General features: G+C 38.8%; 1 protein-coding gene across 4 annotated transcripts in view; it reads left to right on the plus strand.

Annotated features, from left to right (window-relative positions):
• The window catches only part of cdc42bpab (CDC42 binding protein kinase alpha (DMPK-like) b), a 78,993-nt gene that overhangs the window by 47,039 nt on the left and 10,007 nt on the right, over positions 1-21,947 (plus strand). For 3 of the 4 annotated variants that reach the window (XM_066676479.1, XM_066676482.1, XM_066676480.1), the window contains 24 exons: positions 837-959; positions 1,519-1,652; positions 2,049-2,291; positions 2,885-2,995; positions 3,358-3,605; positions 4,803-4,908; positions 7,995-8,119; positions 9,937-10,042; positions 10,512-10,660; positions 10,979-11,070; positions 11,903-11,979; positions 13,227-13,265; positions 14,416-14,532; positions 14,673-14,750; positions 14,841-14,946; positions 15,692-15,828; positions 17,927-18,066; positions 18,169-18,250; positions 18,431-18,650; positions 18,762-18,824; positions 19,426-19,724; positions 20,854-21,148; positions 21,416-21,513; positions 21,824-21,908. In XM_066676479.1, coding sequence (XP_066532576.1) covers positions 837-959; positions 1,519-1,652; positions 2,049-2,291; positions 2,885-2,995; positions 3,358-3,605; positions 4,803-4,908; positions 7,995-8,119; positions 9,937-10,042; positions 10,512-10,660; positions 10,979-11,070; positions 11,903-11,979; positions 13,227-13,265; positions 14,416-14,532; positions 14,673-14,750; positions 14,841-14,946; positions 15,692-15,828; positions 17,927-18,066; positions 18,169-18,250; positions 18,431-18,650; positions 18,762-18,824; positions 19,426-19,724; positions 20,854-21,148; positions 21,416-21,513; positions 21,824-21,908 — 3,273 coding nt within the window. The remainder of the gene's footprint in view (positions 1-836; positions 960-1,518; positions 1,653-2,048; positions 2,292-2,884; positions 2,996-3,357; positions 3,606-4,802; positions 4,909-7,994; positions 8,120-9,936; positions 10,043-10,511; positions 10,661-10,978; positions 11,071-11,902; positions 11,980-13,226; positions 13,266-14,415; positions 14,533-14,672; positions 14,751-14,840; positions 14,947-15,691; positions 15,829-17,926; positions 18,067-18,168; positions 18,251-18,430; positions 18,651-18,761; positions 18,825-19,425; positions 19,725-20,853; positions 21,149-21,415; positions 21,514-21,823; positions 21,909-21,947) is intronic. The other variant, XM_066676481.1, reaches the window with a different exon arrangement.

Consider the following 21,947-nt stretch of genomic DNA (forward strand, 5'->3'; position numbering starts at 1 on the left):
TTCCATCTCTTGTGAACTGTAGTTACTTTGACAGACCTTGTGGGCTAGAGAAACAAACAAGAGAAAATGCTTCTGATGTTTTGTTGCATTATGATGTTTCAATATTAAGAATGAATGCATTTGAGTTATTTCAAATATTAAAAGATGAAGTATAAGAGAAACAAGACCCCAAACCACAGTGGAAGACCTGGAAGACTGTCGTAACTTCTCATCAGAACAAATACTTTGCTTAAGGCTTTCATCTTTGAAAGATAAATCAAGAGAGAGAATCAAACTGCTCTCTTGCTAAAATCAATGTGTTGCAGTCCTTCCTGTCTTCCATAACTTGAGGCTGTGGGTCTTAAAGAATGTGTAGCTGTCACTGAGGAAATGAAATAAACAACAATGAAGAAAACTTAAAGAAGATGTGTTGAGGACAGTGGATTGGTTCCAGATCCACCAGCCTTAATACCACTAAATGTGTTTGAGACTATTTGAATTGTGGGAAGCAGAGAAGGCAAACAAACTTCACTAAACTTTGAGATAAACTTTTAGGGATAAGTGTCAGAAAAATAGATAGTGAAGTGATAGACACCCCAGTACATTCTCTCATGTTTTTGTTCTCTGATTTTTGCACATTACTGTTTTTCATGATTATTATATGTAGTTAATAAATGCCTGTATGACATGTGGTGTTTTGAAAAGTCTGTTCTTAAATATAATATGAAATATTTTGCAGGTTAATTAAAAAGAAAGACAAAAATGTATGAAATAAATAAGACACACACACACATACACACACATACCCTGTCTGAATTCTGAGACAGATACTGACTGACTCATCCTTTGTGCCTCAGAGTCAACCCAGACTGTGCAGGCTCTGCAGTACCCCAGTTCAGATGTGCCAGTCAATGCCAACAAAGAGGTGGAGATACGGAGCCTGAAGAGTGAAATAGATATCCTGAAAAAGCAAATAGCAGGTAACACATTCATACAGGCCGATGTGGCCCAGGTCTAACTTGGGAGTAAGTTTTGTAAGAGGACCTAGATGCACAATTGCCAACTGTAGGCCACTTGTTCCTGCCTGCTGTATCGACCATTCCCTATCCTATTCACCACTGAACCACAACAGTGACAGATATTAAAATTCCAGCAATGCTGCAGCACCAGCTACACCTACACACTGCCATATTAGTATCACAGTTGACCTGAGAGAAGCTCATCGACCAAATCAACATGGCCAGCAGTGGCTTTGTGTTCAGAACCTGACCTAAGCTAAAGTAGAAGTGATAAAGAATTTGCTTATTTGGTTTTAGTTCAGCAGTTTGAAAAGATAAATAAAAGTTTTATATTGTAAAATATCATGAAAATGTCAACATATGATGCCCCTAAATGGCCATTTGTTCCAAAGTTAAACTTATTATTAGGTGTTTCACCTTATGCTAACAGCAAAGTTTATATACTTCTTAGAAAGCTTTATATTTAATGCTGAGAAGCATTACTAAGTTTCTGAAAACTGCCTTTTATAACTTGTCTCAGATTCTGGACAAATGGAGCAGCAGCTGGAGCAAGCCAGTATGACACGTAGAGATCTAGAAGACTCCACCAAGATAATCAAGTCTCTGGAAAAACAGCTTAAGAGTTTATCACAAGAGAAGGATGACCTCCAGAAGGTAAGGCATATTGCTCAACATATTTTTGTGACTGTGTTAATGAATTTTGCGTTTGCATGGCACCAGCTCTTTTTTAGATGTAAATAAAATGTAAAATATGGTGGACAACAATCTGTTTTTTTTAAAATGCCCCTTTTGCGTCACTTTAAGATGACCTTTCACATCCAGGAAATGAGCATGGGTCTGAAAATCCTGTTATTTTGTGTACATTATCACAGGAATTATTTGTATCACGTCATGATGTGAGAAACCATTTAGCCAGATTGTTTTAAATGGAAATAATGTGTGACATTGCATTTGGGTTTATGTTATGATCACAGTAACTGATCATTTAATTTCTATGCTGTGGTAGTACTGATTGCGTAACAAACTTCTCTCCGCTTCTCTTCTGTCCAGGGGTTGCTGGGTTCCGAGGAGAAGCTGAAGGCCCAGGGGAAAGAGCTGAAGGAGGCCCACAGTCAGAGGAAGATGGCCATGCAGGAGTTCTCTGATCTGAATGAGCGCCTCACAGAGCTGCGCTCCCAAAAGCAGAGGCTGGCACGTCAGCTCCGTGACAAAGAGGAGGAGATGGAGAGTCTGTCTCAGAAGGTGGAGACGCTGCGGCTGGATGTGCGTAAAGCAGAGAGAGCACGGAAAGAGGTAAAATGGTCTCTCCACTGGTTTGAAGCTAATGGGCTAAACATCTTAGCCTTATTTAAACTCCCTGACCCTCACAACCTTAGGTGATTCAATGATTCAGCTGGTTTACTGTGGGGCACTCCCAGTGCTAGAATGCCCTGTGCTTTCTCTCTCTTTTTTTTTGGCTTGGTTCTCTGTCTTTTCTTGGTCAGAATTGGCCATGCCCATTCTGTGAATGCTTCCTTTAACAGCAATGTAATTTAGAAGCTTGACCGAACGTAGCTATGCTGTTAAGTGGGTACATCTGTTAATGGCAGTATTAGTTTAATTTAGATAAATCTAGTTAAAATTGTGTTATAAAGTGCAGTTAGAAAAATCAAGCTCATTCATTGTCATCAAGCTCATTCATATTCATAACAATATGTAAATGGTTATAAGATAAGAGCACATAGAAATTTGCTTGAGAATAACCTGTGCAGTTTAGCTGAATATAGAAGCATAGGGCAGGTTTCATGAATGGTAAGTATGTCTTTACTGGAGTTGTCCTGCTGACTTTTTACCTGTTGCTCCTTAAAGAGTGAACAATATGGGCTTTGTTTCGGTTGTGTTCTCAGCTGGAAGCCCAGGTTGAGGAGCAATCTGCTGAGGCTCAGAAAGAGCGTAAGCTGCGAGAGAGAAATGAACAGTACAGCAGGCAGCTGGAGGAGGACCTGGAGGGCATGAAGGTAAGGGAGAATAATTGCAGGGAGATCACTTTCCTTAACAGTAATACAAATAATCACAACATGTAGTGCAAATATGTCAATTTTTTATTCTCTAATATTATCATCTGTAGACATGATACCTCCCTGAAACAAATTTGATAAATTTCCGTTGCTTTTATATTTTGTGGGTATTACGGGAATGAATTCAATGCCAAATGAGCAGGCACTCTAAATGATGAAATTTTAAACAGGTCCACGATATAAGATATCCATCTCTGATAGCGTTATTTTATTTATTTTTCCCCCCTCCCCTCTCTCTATTCATTCATTCATTGTCTCCGACTGCTTTTGTCCCTTCTCTTTGACTCTTGTCATTTTTGCAGGAGCTGAAGCAAGCAGGACCCCCTCATGTTACAGGGGGTTCGGAGCAGCAGGAGGCTGCAAGGCTGCGTGCGGAGCTGGAGAAAAAGAGTGTACAGTATGAAGAGGAGCTGTGCCGCAGGGAGACGCTCCACAGCTCTGAGCTAAAGAGCCTTAGGAAGGAGCTTCGCGACGCCGAGGCCCAGCACCTCACACTGCAGAAAGAAATCCTCATGCTCAAAGACAAGCTAGAGAAGGCCCGCAGAGAAAGGTAGGGGGTGATTGTTCTTTTTGGGTGAGCATAAACTGATTATATGCTGCTCTGTGAAGGTAATGCGAAGGTAAAGAGGTTTAATTCTACTTTTAACTCTTTTTTTCAGTTACTCCATTAGGAGGTCATGAGATATTCGTAGCCTATGATAATGTACCATTAAAATAGTATAACAGATTGTAAGATTTTATAAGAGAGTCCACCATTTTTCCTCTTACTCGGTAAGCCCTGGAACATGTAATGCTACTGTAGTTAACAAGTAACAGAACTTAATGTCCTACCTGTTAGCACCATGAAAGCTGAATGCATTAACTGCTTGCCTCAGCCAATTAATTAATTTAGAAAAGAGTTTATCATATGGATTTTCAAATTACTGTTTATAAAAATGAGAAATGCACCAGAGCCTATAGCTGTTGGATTGTGTCCATTTTATAGGTAACAGCATGGCATACAGCATCAGTACCAATATAAAAAGTATATCTTTTTGCTGCTGGGTGACACACTTTTTAGTATTATTTTTATTTATATTTTTTGTCTTAAGAAGAAAAAACTGATGAAAGTGTTTAAAAAATAAATAAATAATTAACGTGTGCTCAGATTCTTCCAACACTGACATTGTGGAGTAGCATAAAGGCAGAGCTGAAGCTCTTATTTCTGTATTACTGCACAGAGGCGCAGCAGGTAGTGTCACAGTCGCACAGCTCCAGGGTCCTGGGATTATGGGTTCAAGTCCCTCTCCAGGTGACTGTCTGTGAGGAGTTTGATGTGCTCTCCCCGTGTCCATGTGAATTTCCTCCGGGTGCTCTGGTTTCCTCCCACAGTCCAAAAACACACGTTGGTAGGTGGATTGGCGACTCAAGTGTCCACAGGTGTGTGTGTGTGTCACCCTGCGAAAGACGGGCGCCTGTAACTGGTCCCTGTAAGGACCAGTTAGCTAAATAAATGTAGCTAAATATTTTCCCAAAAGACAGCTTTCACTTTTATTTATTTTTTTCATACAGTTGGTTGAAAGATGAAATGTGCAAAGAAATGTTACTGTAATTTGTCTATAATGTCAATCCAGGGTATCTTATTATAGCTTGTAAATGTACATTGGCAGCTGTATCATCATCGGCAGATATGCACACGTATAATATTGGATATTGGCCTAATGATGATAATGATGATGGAGTTTTTATTTGTGTCTGTGTGCATTAGCCAAAATGAGCGTGAGGAGTTTGAAGCAGAGTGCAAACAAAAGTATGAAAGGGAAAGGGTGCTTTTGACAGAGGACAACAAGAAACTCACCAGTGAGCTGGAGAAGGTGAGTTAAATGCTTCTAGGCCCATACACAACATTTAATCCTTGCTTTCATTTATGGTCCACAAGAATGTTTGAATCCAATTTCCAGAAAAGTTGGGTTGAGACATTTTGTAAAAAAAAAATCCTTTAAACCTTCATTGAAACGTTGAAACTGAAAAAAGCACAAAGTAAAGTAGTCTAGTTTTTTAAAAATAATATGAAAGACAGTGTAAACTTTGCTTTCATGTACAATATCTAATCATGGATGCATAAAATATAATAATTTAGCCCTATATCTATATAACATCTGTATAATAACACTCAATTAAGTTATTGGACAGATTTTGAGTCCTTACAAGTAGGGACAACAAGGGTTGATTTAATTTATGTGAATGTTTCTTATAAGATTGTTTTTGTTGCATAACAGTCCTGATGTTCTTCCATGTCCTACATTACACAAATGCAAAAATTAAAAAGTGGTTTCAATTAGCTTAAGAGCTATTTTGAGTAATGGAAACTGTGTGAATTATTATTATTATTATTATACAGTTTTTTTTATTTCTTATATATGCAACCTCCCTACCTCCTGTTGTGTAAATACTGAATACACAAGTTGTAGCCTCCCCTGGACATGTTTACTGTATTTATCTTCTAGTTTTTATTTTCTTTACAACCTTCACATTCCTTTACATTCTTTGAAAGTTATCTTAGCACTGTATTACAAATTTAAATGGTTCTGTTTGTTGGATATGCTTCGTTTGCTTTGGACAGAGATATTAGTGGCTGTAGCTCCCAAGTCAAATAACTCTGGGGGGTGGTTTGCAAATGCTGAATATAAAGGCACCCTTGGTTTACTGCGGGGGGCTTATTAAAAATCATGCATTTCATAAAAACACTGGAAACCCTATAATACAAGGGAGGATTGCTGTGTTCTCTAAGACAAGTGCCATGATCTATTTTTATCTCTAAATATTTTGAGTAGACAATGACATGTTTTTGTGTTTCGGTTTTAACCTACAATATTTGTACCTGTTGCTGATATCCCTTTAAAAGGATATGCCTTAATGACTACCATGTGTATACTACCTCATTCTAACTACTCACTATCTCATTCTATTTTCATTCACTACTAATGTGAAAGAATGGAACAGTCACAAACCCACTGACATGTGAACTGAATAACATTGATTGTTTTGTAACAATGGCACCTATCAAGGCAGCTTGAGGCTAGTGAGCTCTTGAAGTTGATGGAAAAGCAAGTGCAAGGTTCTGAACGACTGGGTCAGAGCATCTTCTTATATGATGTTCAGGGTCTAGTATGCTGGTTTTACAACCTTCCAAAAGTGAATCAAGGAAGGACAACTGGAGACAAGGACAAAGGTTCCCAAAGCTCACTGATTCTATGATAGAGAGGTGTCAGGTAGGGGTGGGTGGTATAATATCGTTCATGATAATACCGGTATGCTTTTAATTCGATAAGATTTGTGCCATATCGCAATATTGTGACATAAACGTACGTGTGAACGTGACTTGTGCTCAAGCTAGAGCTGGGGGATATATCGCAAATATCTATACATTCCATAGTATGTTTTGCATGAATTTGAAGATGACCATAATCGAGTATGCCGAGGATACACAGGTTTCCATCTGAGTACATTTAAAACTGCACAAATGTACGTATGCGCGTGCCCACACACACATCACGCTGTCCTGCCATTGTTCGTGAATGCTGCTGGAGCAATTCTCATTGGTCATCACTTTTATTTAGCCAATCAGCAGCCAGACTTGTCCATAATTTAGTGCTGCAGCCAATGGAGTCACAGTCCCACCTAAAGGGGTTTGTTGGTTTTGTCGCGGTTCTGAGAAACAGGTCTTATTCTTATAATCTTATTTTTGCACCTACATTTTATTTTTGAAACTATATTTAATTTGTCCCTCAACTCTGTGATGACAAAACTGACTGACTTTTAGAATCAAAATAATTTTTTATGCATAAAATACATTTTACATAATAAGATTAAAAATAATATTATTTATATGAACTGTGTGTGAAGACACCATTTGTTTACTTTGTTATAAAAAAAAATTAAACAGCAGCTTGGATGCAAGCAGTGTGTTTCTTAATGTGAGATACTCAGTGACAAGCTGATACACTGGGCTGAGTGTGCACTGTGTAACAGTACTATGTAGGAAAATCTAAGTAGCAGATTGGGTATCAGATACTTGATATTAAAAGACTCGAATCAGGATCATGGTAAAAATAACTTGATCAGGACGTCACTATTTCTTAGATGTACAGTTGATAATTACAGTTAGATAATGCAGCATGTTGTTTTTGAAGTTAAAAATAAACGTTAATACTTTGACATTATATTTTGCCATGGTTTTCATAATATCATATTGTATATCACCATTTCTTTGGGACAATTAAAAAATTATTCAGAGTATTAATTTGGCCTTCAGATTCCCCAGAACTCAATGTGATCAGGCATTGGTAGGATGTTCTTGAAAAATAAGTCTGATCCATAGAGGCCCCACCTTGCATATTAAATGATCTCCTAATTTCTTTGTGCCAGATACAATGGAACACTGTTAGAGGTTTTGTGGAGTCTATGCCTCAGTAGGTCACAGCTTATCTGGCAGCACAAGGGAGACCCACACAATATTAGGCAGGTGGATTTAATGATATGGCTGATCGCAATTTAAATAAGTCGGATAACACAAACTCTTAAGTGAAAACAGCCTGTTTTGAAGCATGTTTGTAAAAAGTGTATGTTTGTGAAATACATTTTGTTTAAGAAATGGATCTTTGTGATATTGTAACATTTTATATTTTGTATTAATGGCAGCTTCTCTCATTGGCTTTTTGCTTCATCTTTTAATCAGTATTCACATTTTGCTTTCTCTACTCCCTAGTTCAACTCAATCCCTTTCTTTTCAGTTTACTTTGTCAGCTCCTGTCTTAATCATTCTTTCCATTATCTTGCCTACAATTTTGCTTATAGGTCTCCCTTACCCTTACTTTATGCTGACATTCTTCTATGATGTTTTTTGTTTCCAGCTTTTCTAAGTCCAGCTCTATTGTTCTTTCTCTCTCTCTGTTTGTAGCTGACCTCCACATATGAGAATGTAGCCAGTAGCCACAAGCAGCTGGAGGAGGAGATGAGGGATCTGACTGACAAAAAAGAGAGTGTGGCCCACTGGGAGGCCCAAATCAGCGAGATTATTCAGTGGTGAGTGGAGCCCCCTACCTGAAAATACTGTATATTACAGGGTCGTGTGGTCTCAATCTCTCCACCCTGAAACAACCCTAAATTGGTACCTATCCAATAAGAACAGAGTTGTCGAACATTTTAATTTTGGATTAAGTTATTTAACTTATTCAGAAATCCTGCTTTGTGAAATAATACCTAGGCCACCATCAATTTAACAGCTTTAGCAAAACCTACTTGATGTAGGAGGAGTTTGCATGACTGTGGGTATTTGTGCCCTTATAGATTTCTTTTGTTTGTGCTTCTTTCATACAGACATTTTTGAGATTATCAAACAAATTTGAGTATCAGATACTGATAACCTGAATAGATACAAAAAGTACTTTTTAAATGATGAGTTCATTTATTAAAGGAAAAAAAAGCTATTCTAAACTACCTGGCCTATGTGAATATATAATTGCCCCCTGAACCTAATAACTGGTTGTGTCACTCTTGCCGGAAATAACTGCAGTCCAGCATTTGCAATAACTGGCAAAGAGTCTTTCATATCTCTGTGGAGGAACTCTTTGTAGAATTGTTTTAACTCAGCCACTTTTGATGTTTTCAAGCCTGAACGGCCTGTTTAAGGTCATGCCACAGTATCTCAATCGCTCAATCGGATATAGAACAGGCCACTCCAAAACTTGGCTTTTGGAGCCATTCAGAGGTGGACTTGCTGATGTGCTTCGGATCATTGTCCTGCTGCGGAACCCAAGTATGTTTGAGCTTAAGGTTTTGAAATAATGGCCGGACATTCTCCTTCAAGATGTTTTGGTAGAGAGCAGAGTTCATGGTTCCATCAAGTACAGCAAGTCATTAAGGTCCTGATGACTACCACCATGTTTGACTGTTGGCATAATTTACTTTTTCCTAAAATGCTGTGTTAGTTTTACTCCACATGTAACTGGACGCACACCTTCAAAATGTTCAATTTTTATCAGTCCACAGAATATTTGTCTAAAAGTCTTGGGGACCAATAAGGTGATTTTTGCCAAATGTGAGTCTGGCTTTTGTGTTCTTTTTGGTCAGCGGTGGTTTTCTCCTTGGAACTCTCCCATGGATACAATTTTTGCCCACTCTCTTTCTTACTGTTGAATCATGAGCACTGACCTTAACTGAAGCAAGTGTGGCCTGCAGAGCTTTAGATGTTGTTCTGTGTTGGTTTTTTTTGCCTCCTGGATGAGTTGTCAACATGCTCTTGGTGTAATTTTGGTAGCCAGGCCACTCCTGGAAAGGTTCACTATTTTCTCCAGTTGTGGATAATAGCTCTCAGTGCTGTTTCTCAAACTTTCCAGACAGATAAATGTCAAGGACTTTGTTTCTCATCTGTTCTTGCAATAATCTGCTCTGGGTGTGGCTAGAAATATTGAACTCAGCTTTGCAATAAATATGGTAAAACATAGTTAAATTAATTACTATTTCACATAGGGCCATGTTGTTTGTGATGTGTTTGTAGCTTTTTTTTCTCTTAATATATAAAATGATCAGTTTAAAACAACTTTGTTTTTGTATTTTCTCAAGTTATCTTTGTCTGATATACAAAGTTTGATAATCTGAAAAAAAGCACAAACAATAGAAATCTGTAAATACTTCACAGGACTGAACATGCTACATGTTCAATATTAGTGAGAAAACATGTAAAGTTTTAAGAAATCTCAAACACTCTGAATTTCAATATGAAGTGGTTACAAAAAAAGGAATGAATGAATGTTTCAGGTCCAAGATGATATTTTGAGGGCTGTGGACAGAGCTGAATGTTTATATTTGTTTGTGTTTTGTTTTTTGTTTTATTTCTTTAGGGTAAGTGATGAGAAAGATGCAAGAGGCTACCTTCAAGCGCTAGCCACCAAGATGACAGAGGAGCTGGAAGGATTGCGGAGCACCAGCTTGGGAGTCAGAGGCACAGTAAGTCTCTCTCTCTCTCTCTCTCTCTCTCTCTCTCTCCCCCCCCCCCCCAAGTGTAATTGTGATTTCAATACAGTTTTGAGCAGCTTAACATGTTGCATATTGAACATTTGTAACCATTGTCACATTTTACTACATAAAGTGTAAGGTAGTTAGTGTATACATTTAATTACATTATCACCCCAAACTTTTCCATCATCTTTGTGCTTTAGGTGTTAGGGCTTAGGGTTAGGATGAGAGTTGCTTTTGTTTTACAAGATTCACCTTTGTATCTTGAGCTATGACAGCTGTAGTGTATCAGAAAAAGCAGATTTGTGCAGGTACATTTTTGTATAAGGTATAAACAAAAGATTATTCTGTTCTACCCTGGAACCTTTTTTTGTTAGTGCAGGAGAAATGTCTTTGTTCCTCTTCCATGATTCTCTAGTGATGATAGGACTAATACAGTTCATTCATCTCCTTTTTTCAGAACATGCCATGGCAGAAGAGGAGATTTGCTAAGCTGGACATGTCTGCTCGTTTGGAGCTGCAGTCTGCGTTGGATGCTGAGATTCGAGCCAAACAGACCATCCAGGATGAGCTTAACAAAGTCAAAGCTACCAATATATCCACAGAGTGGTAGGATTAAGCTCAGTTTTTGAGTGATGTCATCATTTTTTTAAGTATACGCTTATGAGGCCAGTCTTGTCCATAACGATATTCCTTTGTGTTATGACCCTCCACAGCAAGCCACAATAGTTTGTGCACAATGTACATTTTACTGCAGCAACTTACTGTATGGAATCAGCTTAAGAGAGGCTCAGTAATTATCAGATGAATTGAAAAAGCACTTTAAACTATGCAGCCCTTTGGCCTTTATGGACATGTGCCTTGTATAGACCCAACCAAAGGATTCAGTTACTAATATTTTTCATCTTTTTTTTTTGTTTCTATTAGTAAACTGCAGGAGTCTGAGGGCAAGAATCAGGAGCTCATAGCTGAGGTTGAGAGGCTAAGAAAGGAGATGGAGGAAATGCGTCAGAGAAGGGGTCAGTAAATCATCATTGGTTTACTGATAATGTATATGTATACATGTTACATGTATAGTATATGTATTATTTCTCAATTTCTTTTAATTGAGAATAACACACTGATACACACTATCAAAAAGTTTAAACATAATTGACATAGATCAATCACAAAATAGACAATTTTATTTGAAGGCGTTGATTACTCTATATGACGTTTTTTCCAAAAATAAAAAATACTTTTTTATTAATTTTATTATATTAAATTAAATAAATTGAACAATGCTTAAACTGTTAATAAATTGACAAATATTTTGTAAGGCAATAGCCTACCTTTATACATTTGGTATTGAAAATTACATGCACCTAAACTGAAGACCTTTCATGTCGCTGTATATTTCGTGTAATAATTAAAGTAAGCTTTGCACTTTTAATTCCACACCAAGACTTTTGTACTTCAGACAAGTTTGTTGGCTTTTTCCCCCCTCACACACTTTTTCAAGCAGACAAAACTTTTATGGGATTCAGGTCCGGACACTGTGGAGGCAACTCCAATACATTCACTTTGTTTTCTTTAAGCCGTTTGTTGTTATGCATAGGATCATTGTCCTGCTGATAGGCTGATGCCTTGAGGTGTTGGCTTCAGTATATTTAAACAAGGATTATTTCATTACTACTTGGTTTTAACATGAACAGTGATATAAACAAAGAACCTACGCTAATTGATTTAATAACCAAAATAAACACAATGAGATGAAATTTGTACAATTATTCATTATTATATTGTAGCATTTTTCATGCATCCTCCTCTTTAATCATTATCTGAATCCCCATGAAATGTGTTTTTTCTTAGGTGTCAAGCACCAGGATTCTCAGAATTCCTTCTTGGCCTTCCTCAATGCTCCCACCTCTGCACTGGACCAATTTGATGTGAGTTTTATATTACATGTGTTAAATGTTTATGCCTCTTTTTCATCTGGAAATGTAAAAATACATTATGTTCAAACATAACATTTATGTCAGACCTGAATTTCAGTTCATTGGAAACCATTTGAGAAGACTTTTTGACTCCCCATTCTAATTTCTATACGAGTTACTCTTGTGTGTTATGTTCATCTATCCAATGTAATCTGTACCATACTCATCTTTTTTGTTTTTCTCTCATTCTCCTGTTGTTGTCCTTCAGGATTCATTTTCTTCTTCTTCCTCCTCTTTGATTGAGTTTTGGGAAGATGTAAGTTACTGGATCCACTGAAAAAAAAATCCCAAGCTTCCTATTATCTGATGTAGTCGATTAGATTAACTCTAAACACGCTGTTAAAACTAAAGGTGGTGTTAGGAATTTTAGGAGTGGTGCATAGAAGAATGTGTTTGGTTCCTCTTTGTCTCATTAGTATGAGCGTGTTAAATGTTAGTAGAATGACCCTGTACATACGAGAGATACGTTAATTTACTTGTTCAGGCAGGAGTTCATATAGGACACTTATTTCAAATTATTTAGATACCTTTTAAACATGGTGTACATTATTCGACGTGTCTAACACACAAGCGCACACAAACTCCGATCTCTTGAACAAAACCAGGATGTGTGACCGCTCCTGATATCCAGCTTTGCCAAAAGTCAGTCTCTATGCTTGTGTAAGGCTTAAGGTCTGTTCACATCTTGCTGTAGCTGGCCTTAACTATTTAATTCCAGCGGCCCATCACAAAGAACAGCGCGTTTGTTTAGTGAGATAGTGGGCATGTACATGCAAACCCACATACATACTTGCGCTTAAGGACAGACCAGGTCTGACATTTTGCTCTTCTCTCGCATTTACCCATGATCCAGCTGCTAAAGGTGTATCGCAACTCTGCGTGTCCTGAATAGGCTTCTTATTCAATGCCTTTTTGTCCTCCACCCTCTTTCTGTTAGTGACTCCAGTCTAATGCTCTCATATGTGCTGATTTCTTTGTGTAACAGGCTTGGAGAACATCCAGAGATCCAACAACTTGATAACACATGTTCCAACGTGCATTTGTTCCCCTACTTTGTTCCCTTTTAGCAATTCCATGAAGAATGAACCCCTCTTAGAAACAGCTTAGACTCCTTTCTGTGAAATATCTGTGCCATTGGACAAAACTGTAATGTTGTTGATATTATTATTTATATATTTTTATATTCTCTCCCTCCAAAGCGCTCACCTTCTTGTGGTCCAGGAAGCAAAGGCAGACGTGTAAGGTTCATTAGTTTTCTGAGGGGGTTGAAGGGCTAGTTTGGTGAAAAATGAAAGGTTGAATACAATGAAGTTGATTCGCCAAAACACATTTGGTTTCTCAATTTTCCTCTTTCACTTCTGCACTGGGCATTGTATAAGGCTAATGTAGCAAACAGTAAGAGAAGCTAATGTACAGCACTTAATAGGGAAACCGAGATTGTTAAATGATCAAACACTTTGTGCTGAATAAGTTGATCTACTGAGATTGTTTTTGTGGTTACCAGCAAATCTGGCAAAAGTATATTTATAAAGTCAATTTGTTTCTAATAGATGAATGTCAAACTAATATAATAGGCTCTTTCGGTTTATTGGAAGTCACCCGACAAAACAGGACCTGTAAGTGATCTATAAAGGTTAGGCCAGCTCAGTTTTTATGCAAGGTTTTGAACAGTACTTGAACTATATTTTAGCCATTAGCCTTGTCTTCCAGTTGTCAAAAAAGAGGAGTTAGATACCAAACATGTCTTGGCTCATTGGGTAAAGTGGAGTAGTTGGTTTGGGTGATAGGGTGAAATGGTCTTTTCACCAAACTATTGCTTTAATAGTTTAATAGTACTGACTCAAGAACAGTGGAGTTGTCTGTTCTTTTCTTGTGTTGATGCATTCCAAGTACTGCATGGGTGGTAACTGTTTTTGATGTTCACTGTACCGCATGAGAAGCTGTAAAATAATTTCTGAGACCCAACTCTGATGCATTTGCAAGTCCAGTGTCATTTCATACTTATTTTGTTCTCTTGTTATATAGTAAATGGTGGGGTTATTTCCCCCCATGTTGTGCATGGTGTGGTGGGGGTGTAGGGTTTTTTTTGGTTTCTTTCTCCTGTGTGCCTTTTGTATTTTTGGTATCTTGGATTGAAGCCTGGTCTCTCTACTTTTGCTTTGTTCTACTGTATGGGTGTGATTTCTGTAAACAATCACAGATCTCAGATAAACCTTCCTGGACTCAATGCACTCAGTTTTCTCTGGGCTACAGTGCCGGGTTACGTTTTAGCCCCTTTTTTAATGCATGGTGTTAAATCTGATCTCTCTCTCTCAAAATGTTGATGAATCAGAAATATGGTGAATTGAATTAAAGTAATCAGGTTCACTCTCACTCTCTCTCTCTCAGCTTGACTCAGCTGATTTCACTCCCTCTAACACTCCTTCAAGGGATGAGGATTCTAAATCTCGCCGAATATCCCGTTCTCGCTCACCGTCCACTGCCAGTGACCTTGAGCCCATCGAGGCAAGTTTGAAGATGATCTATATGTGCTCTAAAACACCACTCTTAGTACCACAACTACTAAAGACTTTTTTTAGGGTTGTCCACCTTTGGTCGAAGTGTTTTCTGTATCATTTTCTGTATCATGTATTCTCCCCCTGCAGCTGGTGGACCACCCCTCACGTCTTCAAACCCCAACCAGCAGATCCAGCTATAGCAGTCTAGGCCACTCCTCCCCTAAAGTAAATAAAGGAAATAGATTCACAAGTAATAATGCCATTTTACACTGCATTGTAAATTAATGAGGCATTGTGTACTGTTGTGCGTTGCAGCCCAAGGCCCATCAATTTGTGGTGAAGACCTTCAGCATCCCCACCAAGTGTAACCAGTGCACCTCCCTGATGGTTGGGCTCATCCGCCAGGGCTGCATCTGCGAAGGTGAATTTATTTTGTATTATGTATTTACAGTATTTATATACACTAATAAAAAATTCATATTCAGAAGAACAAAAATGTCATGTAGGATACACAATCTAACAAGCTGACAAGCCAGAGAGGATTTGGCCAATTTTTCTTTGGCGCAACCCACATACTCGACTCTACTACTCATCCCACAAATCTATGTTCCTTACAAATGTGGCACCTTTTAAGAGGGAGATTAACAGGCTTTCTTACGGTATAAGATTTGTTGGCAAGAAACATTGTTACAACAAAGAAATCATTTACCAAACACAAATTCCCTTACTTTTTGTGCTAAGTTTATTTGATTTTTATGGGCTAAAACAAGATAATATTGTTGGCATGACCAGTTTTCCTGCAGTTCTTATTTTAAAAATGTCCGCAATATTGTTCATTTTTGTGTTTCATTACATTTTTCAGTCTCATTCAGTTCTTGCAACAAATTAAAATAAAACTAAAATTAAAAACTCTCCTGAGTGGTAGTAAACTGCTGCAGGCCTCTGTCTTTAAAATCAAGAAGAGACTAAGATAAAAGGGTAGACTAGATTAGGCAATTACCTCAATTTTTCTTAAATGTCCTCATTTTAAAAAAAAGAATAAAAGTCTTTTATATTTAAAAGGCTGAATATGTGTGGGTTTAAAAGAAAAACATATAGCAGTGGTTTAATTTGTTTCTGTCTGGGAAAAAAATATTTTATTTACACTTCTCCGCCTTTTTCCACAGTGTGTAATTTCTCCTGTCACGTGACTTGTGCCGACAAAGCGCCTGCTGTGTGCCCGGTTCCTCCTGACCAGACCAAGGGGCCACTAGGTATTGATCCACACAGGGGTATTGGCACTGCCTATGAGGGCTACGTCCGGGTGAGTAATACATGAAGTAAAGTAACCATGACTCCACTGCCTATTTTTTGGTACATTTATGTTTCCAAGTAAAAATATATATTTTTCCCCCTCACAGTTTTACACAACTTAGATATTGAATACAAAACTTTTTGCATTAGGCAATTTTCAAACCCCCCCCCCCCCCCCCCAGAAGGTTAAATTCAGCATGTAAATACTGTTAGTGCAGGAAAAAAGTGAAGAAGTGTGTTCTCTGTACACTTACTAAATCAAGAAATGCTGCACCCAAACTGGTACTTACAACGCTGACTTTAAAACTCTAACCGTTTTGCCCAGCAGAGGGCATCAGTGACAAAGAGTGCAGTTTAGAGCCAGCAATGAAATGGTTGGTGATGCTGTAATAAGTGGTTTTCAGCAAGTGGTGCAGATTTTTCAATATCTCAAATTATTGTAACATGGAAAATATCACAAGAAAATGTTGTGTTTGGTTCTATTAGCTTCCTACCCCTGTTTGTGTGTGCCTGTTTAGGTGTCCAGAGTTGTAGTGCTGCTTTCATTATCCCCCATTGGAGCTAAAGAACGTCATGATGTGCTCTCACATAAGGGCACATCTGGCCACAAATGTCTGAAGATCATTCTGATGTGCTTTTGTGACCTTTTAAAAATACAATTTTAAAATGCTCAGAAATAATAATAAATCTCTGTATAAAACGGTGCGGTTGAAATCTGGCAATCATTTTGTTTGCCAAATGATTGTATGTAGAAACCAAATTTTTAATATTTCAACATTTGGGAGGAAAACTGCTATTTAGCTTATTTAAATGATTTTATCATTATGTACTTGCTGGTCAACATTTCACAACATCACAAATGTGTGCACTTCAAAAAGCTTGGAATCTTAATTATTGCAGAACCATGAATTCCTTGGACATATAGCCAAGGTGCATTTAAATGTTCTGAATTACACCTTGAACTTACCACCGAGTTCTTCTACTTACATAAACTATATGAATAAATGTATTGGGGCACATACACATTACACCTATAGGAGATTTTATGACATCTCATTCTAAATCCAGAGGCATCCAGAAGAGCATTTGTGAGGTCAGACACAGATGTGTGAGGAGAGGGCCTGGCTTGCAATATTTGTTCTTGTTCATCTTAAACTCATCATATATTGAATGGGGATTGGACAGAGCACTGTGTAGGTCAATCAAGTTCTTCCACACCAAACTCACTCATTCATGCCTTTATGAACCTTGCTTTGTGCACTGGGGCACAGTCATACTAGAACAGAAAATGGCCTTCTCCAAACTGCTCCCACAGAGTTGGAAGCATACAATTCTCCAGAATGTCTTGGTATGCTGAAGAATTTAGATTTCCCATCACTGGAACTAAGAGGTCTTAGCCAACCACTGAAAACCAGCCCCATAACTTTATCCCTGCTCCACCAAACTTTACAAGTTTGCACAGTGCATTCCGGCAGGCAACGTTCTCCTAGCATTCACCAAACCCAGTCTCATCCAAATAAAGAAGCATGATTCATCACGCCACAGAACACTCTGATCAAGAGTTGGCTGTGTGCTTGGAGATGTAAGACTTGCATGCAGCTGTTCAGCCATGGAAGCCTATGCCATCAAGTTCCCAGTGCAGTTTTTGGGCTGATATTCCTGCCAGGGGAGGTTTGAAACTTTGCAGTTCTTAAGTTGACAGAGCATTAATAACTTTTACATACTGTGCACCTCAGCACTTTGGGACCCTGCTCTGTATCTTCACATGGAGTTGCTGCGGTCCCTAAACAATTCCGCTTTTCAGTAATGCCACTCCCATTTGATCATGGAATGTCGAGGAGGGAAGAAATTTCACAAACTGACTTGCACAGTGGCATCCTACTAATTACGGTGCTTAAATTGAGTGAGCCGTTTAGAATGAACTATTCTTGCACAAATGTTTGCCATAAGAGACTGCGTGGCTAGGTGCTTGATAGCTGTAGCAATGGGACTGAATGAAAACATCTGAATGAGGTGTGTCCCAGTACTTTTGTCCACATAGCGTATGTTATATAAAGATAGCAGACACCGGCACTTACGCTAACTACTGTTCATTTTGTCTTAATCAGGTGCCGAAGCCCACAGGTGTGAAGAAGGGCTGGCAGAGGACTCTGGCTGTGGTGTGTGACTTTAAGTTGTTTCTGTATGAGCTGGGCGAGGGTAAAACCACCCAGCCCAGTGTGGTGGTCAGCCAGGTCATCGATATGAGGTGACGAAAGCATTACTTCAGACAATGTAGAGTCTGACTGATTTTAAAAGAAAAAGAAATACTTTTACTTATGGCGTTCATGTTTTATCGCTTCTAACACAGGGATGAAGAGTTTTCGGTAAGCTCCGTCTTAGCCTCAGATGTCATTCATGCCAATAAGAAGGATGTCCCCTGCATATTCAGAGTAAGCGTGTGTGATGTTATGCTTGTTTATACTTGTTTTTGCCCTGCCTTACACTGTACTCTTTAAGTAATGTTTCATGTTTGGGAACCCAAGCTTTGAACCTGCATGCATTTGCAATGAAACCAGATTTTACATGTGGAGACTTCTTTATACAGTTAAAATAATTTCGGTTCTCCTCAGGTGACTGCATCTCAGTTGTCAGCCTCCTCCAGCCAGAAGACATCCATCCTGATCCTGGCTGACAGTGATCATGAACGCACCAAGTGGGTAGGGGTGCTCAATGAGCTCCACCGCCTCCTCAAGAAGAACAAGTTGAAGGAGCGCTTTGTCTATGTGCCTAAAGAAGCCTATGACAGCACACTGCCTCTCATCAAAACCACTCAAACTGCTGCTATTTTAGGTACAGAAATACCACCTAGCTATAATATTAATACCAAGAATATCATAAAAGCTGTTTTGACAGATTTTAGGCACCAAATGAGTCTGATTTCTGTTTGTTCTCTCTCATTAGATCATGAGCGTGTTGCACTAGGTAATGAGGAAGGCCTTTATGTGATCCATGTTACCAAAGATGGTAAGCATCTTTAGCATGTTTAATATAAAAGTCTAATATATAGTAATCAACCATAACATAAAAAAACAACTTCCTTGGTTCTGCACTTATTGTAGATCATTTTTGCTGCACATTTTGTGTTGTTCTTCCTCTAGTTTTTCATCAGCATTTAAAGAACAGAACTATTCTCTGAAATGTTTAAAAACTCCAGCAGCACTGTTGTCTGCTCCACTCGTATCAGCACAACACACATTAACACACCACCATGACGTCCGTGTCACAGAGAATGTTCTACTACCAGAATCATATCTGCTGGTGGTCCTGACCATTTGAGGAATATGGGAAAAGGGGGTCCAACAGATGTACTAAAGTGTGTACTTGTAGATCTACAAAGTGCTCCTGTATTGTAAGTGGAGTCTGAGACGGACAATAAGTGTATAAACAGTTAAGTCGTTTTAAAGTTTTGCATAATGTGTGTACAGTATGTGAAAGTAGCAAAAGTAGGAGAAAATAGGCAAAAGGTCATTTTAAATGTGAGTTGCTGCAAAAGAGGAACTGATGATGGTGTAATAGCTAAATTAGAAAAATTATGTATATAACTGAGTTTTCTTGCTCTCTACAGAGATCACCCGGGTGGGAGACAACAAGAAGGTGCACCATGTGGAACTGCTGCCCTATGAGCAGCTGCTGGCTGTCATCTCAGGCAGGAACCGTCACGTACGGCTGATTCCCATGGCTGGACTGGATGGTCGTGAGACTGACTCCTTTAAGCTGCCTGAGACTAAAGGCTGCCAGGCATTGGTTTCTGGAGCACTGCGTAATTGCGCCATCACCTGTTTGTGTGTGGCCATGAAGCGTCAGATCATCTGCTATGAGGTCAACAAGAGCAAAGCCCACCACAGACGTTTCAGAGAGATCCAGGTAAACAGCGCATTTAAGATTTATCTATTAATACATTCACAGCAGCAATGAAGGCTGGAATAGACAATAGATCTACACCAAAATCACACACAAATATTATTTTTTTTAGTTTGTGACATTTTGTTGCCATTCAAAAGTGTCCGTTTGACTGAGGGAGTGTGTGATACCCTGTGATGGAAAGGAACATACGCACATTGTTTCCGTTTAGGCTGAATAGGATGAAGCGTTTACAGAAAATGAATGAATGACCAAATAATTGGTTTAAATTTTATCTCACTGTTTAGATGCCCAAAGTAGTACAGTGTGGTTTCAGATACATGTATTGAAGGAGACATAGACGTTTTCCACTAATTAAGGCAATTTGCTGGAGTCTAAATGAAACACCTTTGGTCTAAATATCACAAGGATCAAACAACACAGCAGCATGCCTGTGTAACCAACCTTATTCAGAATGACAGATTTCATCTCCTATGCCTGTAAATGAGAATGAACCCCCCCCCCCCCAAATTTTTGCTTTGTTAAATTAAAAGTGAGTATTTGGGAGTATCGCTCCAGAGCCTTGCTGCTGAGATGGTGAACGAGAGCAGTGGACTCGAGTTAATCACACAACTACAGAAACCACATAGACGTAGCCAGTTACTTTTTATTTATTTATTGTTTATTTTCTTTTGTTTACAAATCAGAAAGCTCATAACTTTCCACTGCGCCATACCCTTTACTCTGTTCAAAATAATGTGCATGAAGTGAAAATGAACCAAATAGCCATTGGGTAAAAAAGTCCAGGCACAGCTCTCTCTTGTAAGCACTGGCATCGTTGCTAGGCTACATGTATTTTGTGGAGTGATACCTAAAGAGCTTTGGTCAGAGTGCCATTATCGTGTAATATTGGCACTCCTGGAACGTCTCTCAGCCAATCACATTGCAGGGGCGGAACTAACTGTGGTATAATGAGAAATAACCATGAGAATTTAGGTTTTTAAAAAAATGTAGATGCCTATTTTCTTTCAAACCAGTGCCGGTCTTCTGTATTTTTATGAGCAATGTTGATTATATCAAAATGCAATATTCAAGGAGTTTCACGTTGATGCCTCTATTGAAGCTCACCTACTTCCATTTATTCTGGTTGCAGGTTCCAGGAGTTGTCCAGTGGATGGCTCTGCTCAGTGATCGTCTGGTAGTGGGCTACCAGTCTGGCTTCATGCGCTACAGCATGCACTCTGACTCTCCTCCGGTCAGCCTCCTGCACCCAGAGGACCATACACTGGCTTTTATTGGGCAGCAGGGCCTGGACGCACTGTGCGCCGTAGAGATCTCCAGCAAGGAGCTGCTGCTGTGTTTCAGTTGCCTTGGCGTGTATGTGGATACACACGGTCGACGTTCACGCCAGCAGGAGTTGATGTGGCCCGCCGTACCCACTGCCTGCTGTAAGTTCAGGACATTAGGTAGATTTAATAAAACATGGATGCATGGATATTTTAAAAGTATAACCATATAGATATGATTACTATATCATTGTGCATTCCTAGTAAAATTTCAACTCAATTCGTAATATGGTATAGCTAAAAATATGATTTAGTGTCCGGGAAGAATGTTACCAGGATGAAAAACTAACAATAAAAAAAAAAAAAGCCAAACATGAATGTGCAAGCACTAATTCAAATTGTTTGTTGTACCCACTATACCTGCTGCAGGCTACAGCGCCCCCTACCTATCAGTGTACAGTGAAAACGCAGTGGATGTGTTTGATGTGAACACCATGGAATGGATACAGACCATCCCTCTCAAAAAGGTTAGACCAGCTGCTTAATGGTTAATCATTAAAGCCTCCAGCATCATTACCTTATCTGTCTCACTAATGTTCTTATGGCTGAAGGCAACCAAATCTGCCTAGAACTATACCAAATATTAGTGTAAAACCTCAACAGAAAATGCAGAGGCTGTTCTTCAGGAAACAGGGATTAACTACCCTAATACCTTTTGATTCATATGAAACGTTTCATGAGCAGGTGTCCACAGACTTTTCACCACATTGTGTATATAACTAGTCATTGAGCAGTTGAAAGCATCCTTGAGGAATGATGAGATGTGTTCTGTGATAGGTTCGGCCACTGAACACAGACGGCTCTCTGAATCTGCTCGGCCTGGAGACAGTGAGACTCATCTATTTCAGGAACAAAACGGCAGGTATGAGCAACACCAGCTGAAACCTCAATTAATGTTTGG

This window comes from Hoplias malabaricus, chromosome 7 (genome assembly GCF_029633855.1).
Source record: "Hoplias malabaricus isolate fHopMal1 chromosome 7, fHopMal1.hap1, whole genome shotgun sequence".
Taxonomy (NCBI): Eukaryota; Metazoa; Chordata; class Actinopteri; order Characiformes; family Erythrinidae; genus Hoplias; species Hoplias malabaricus.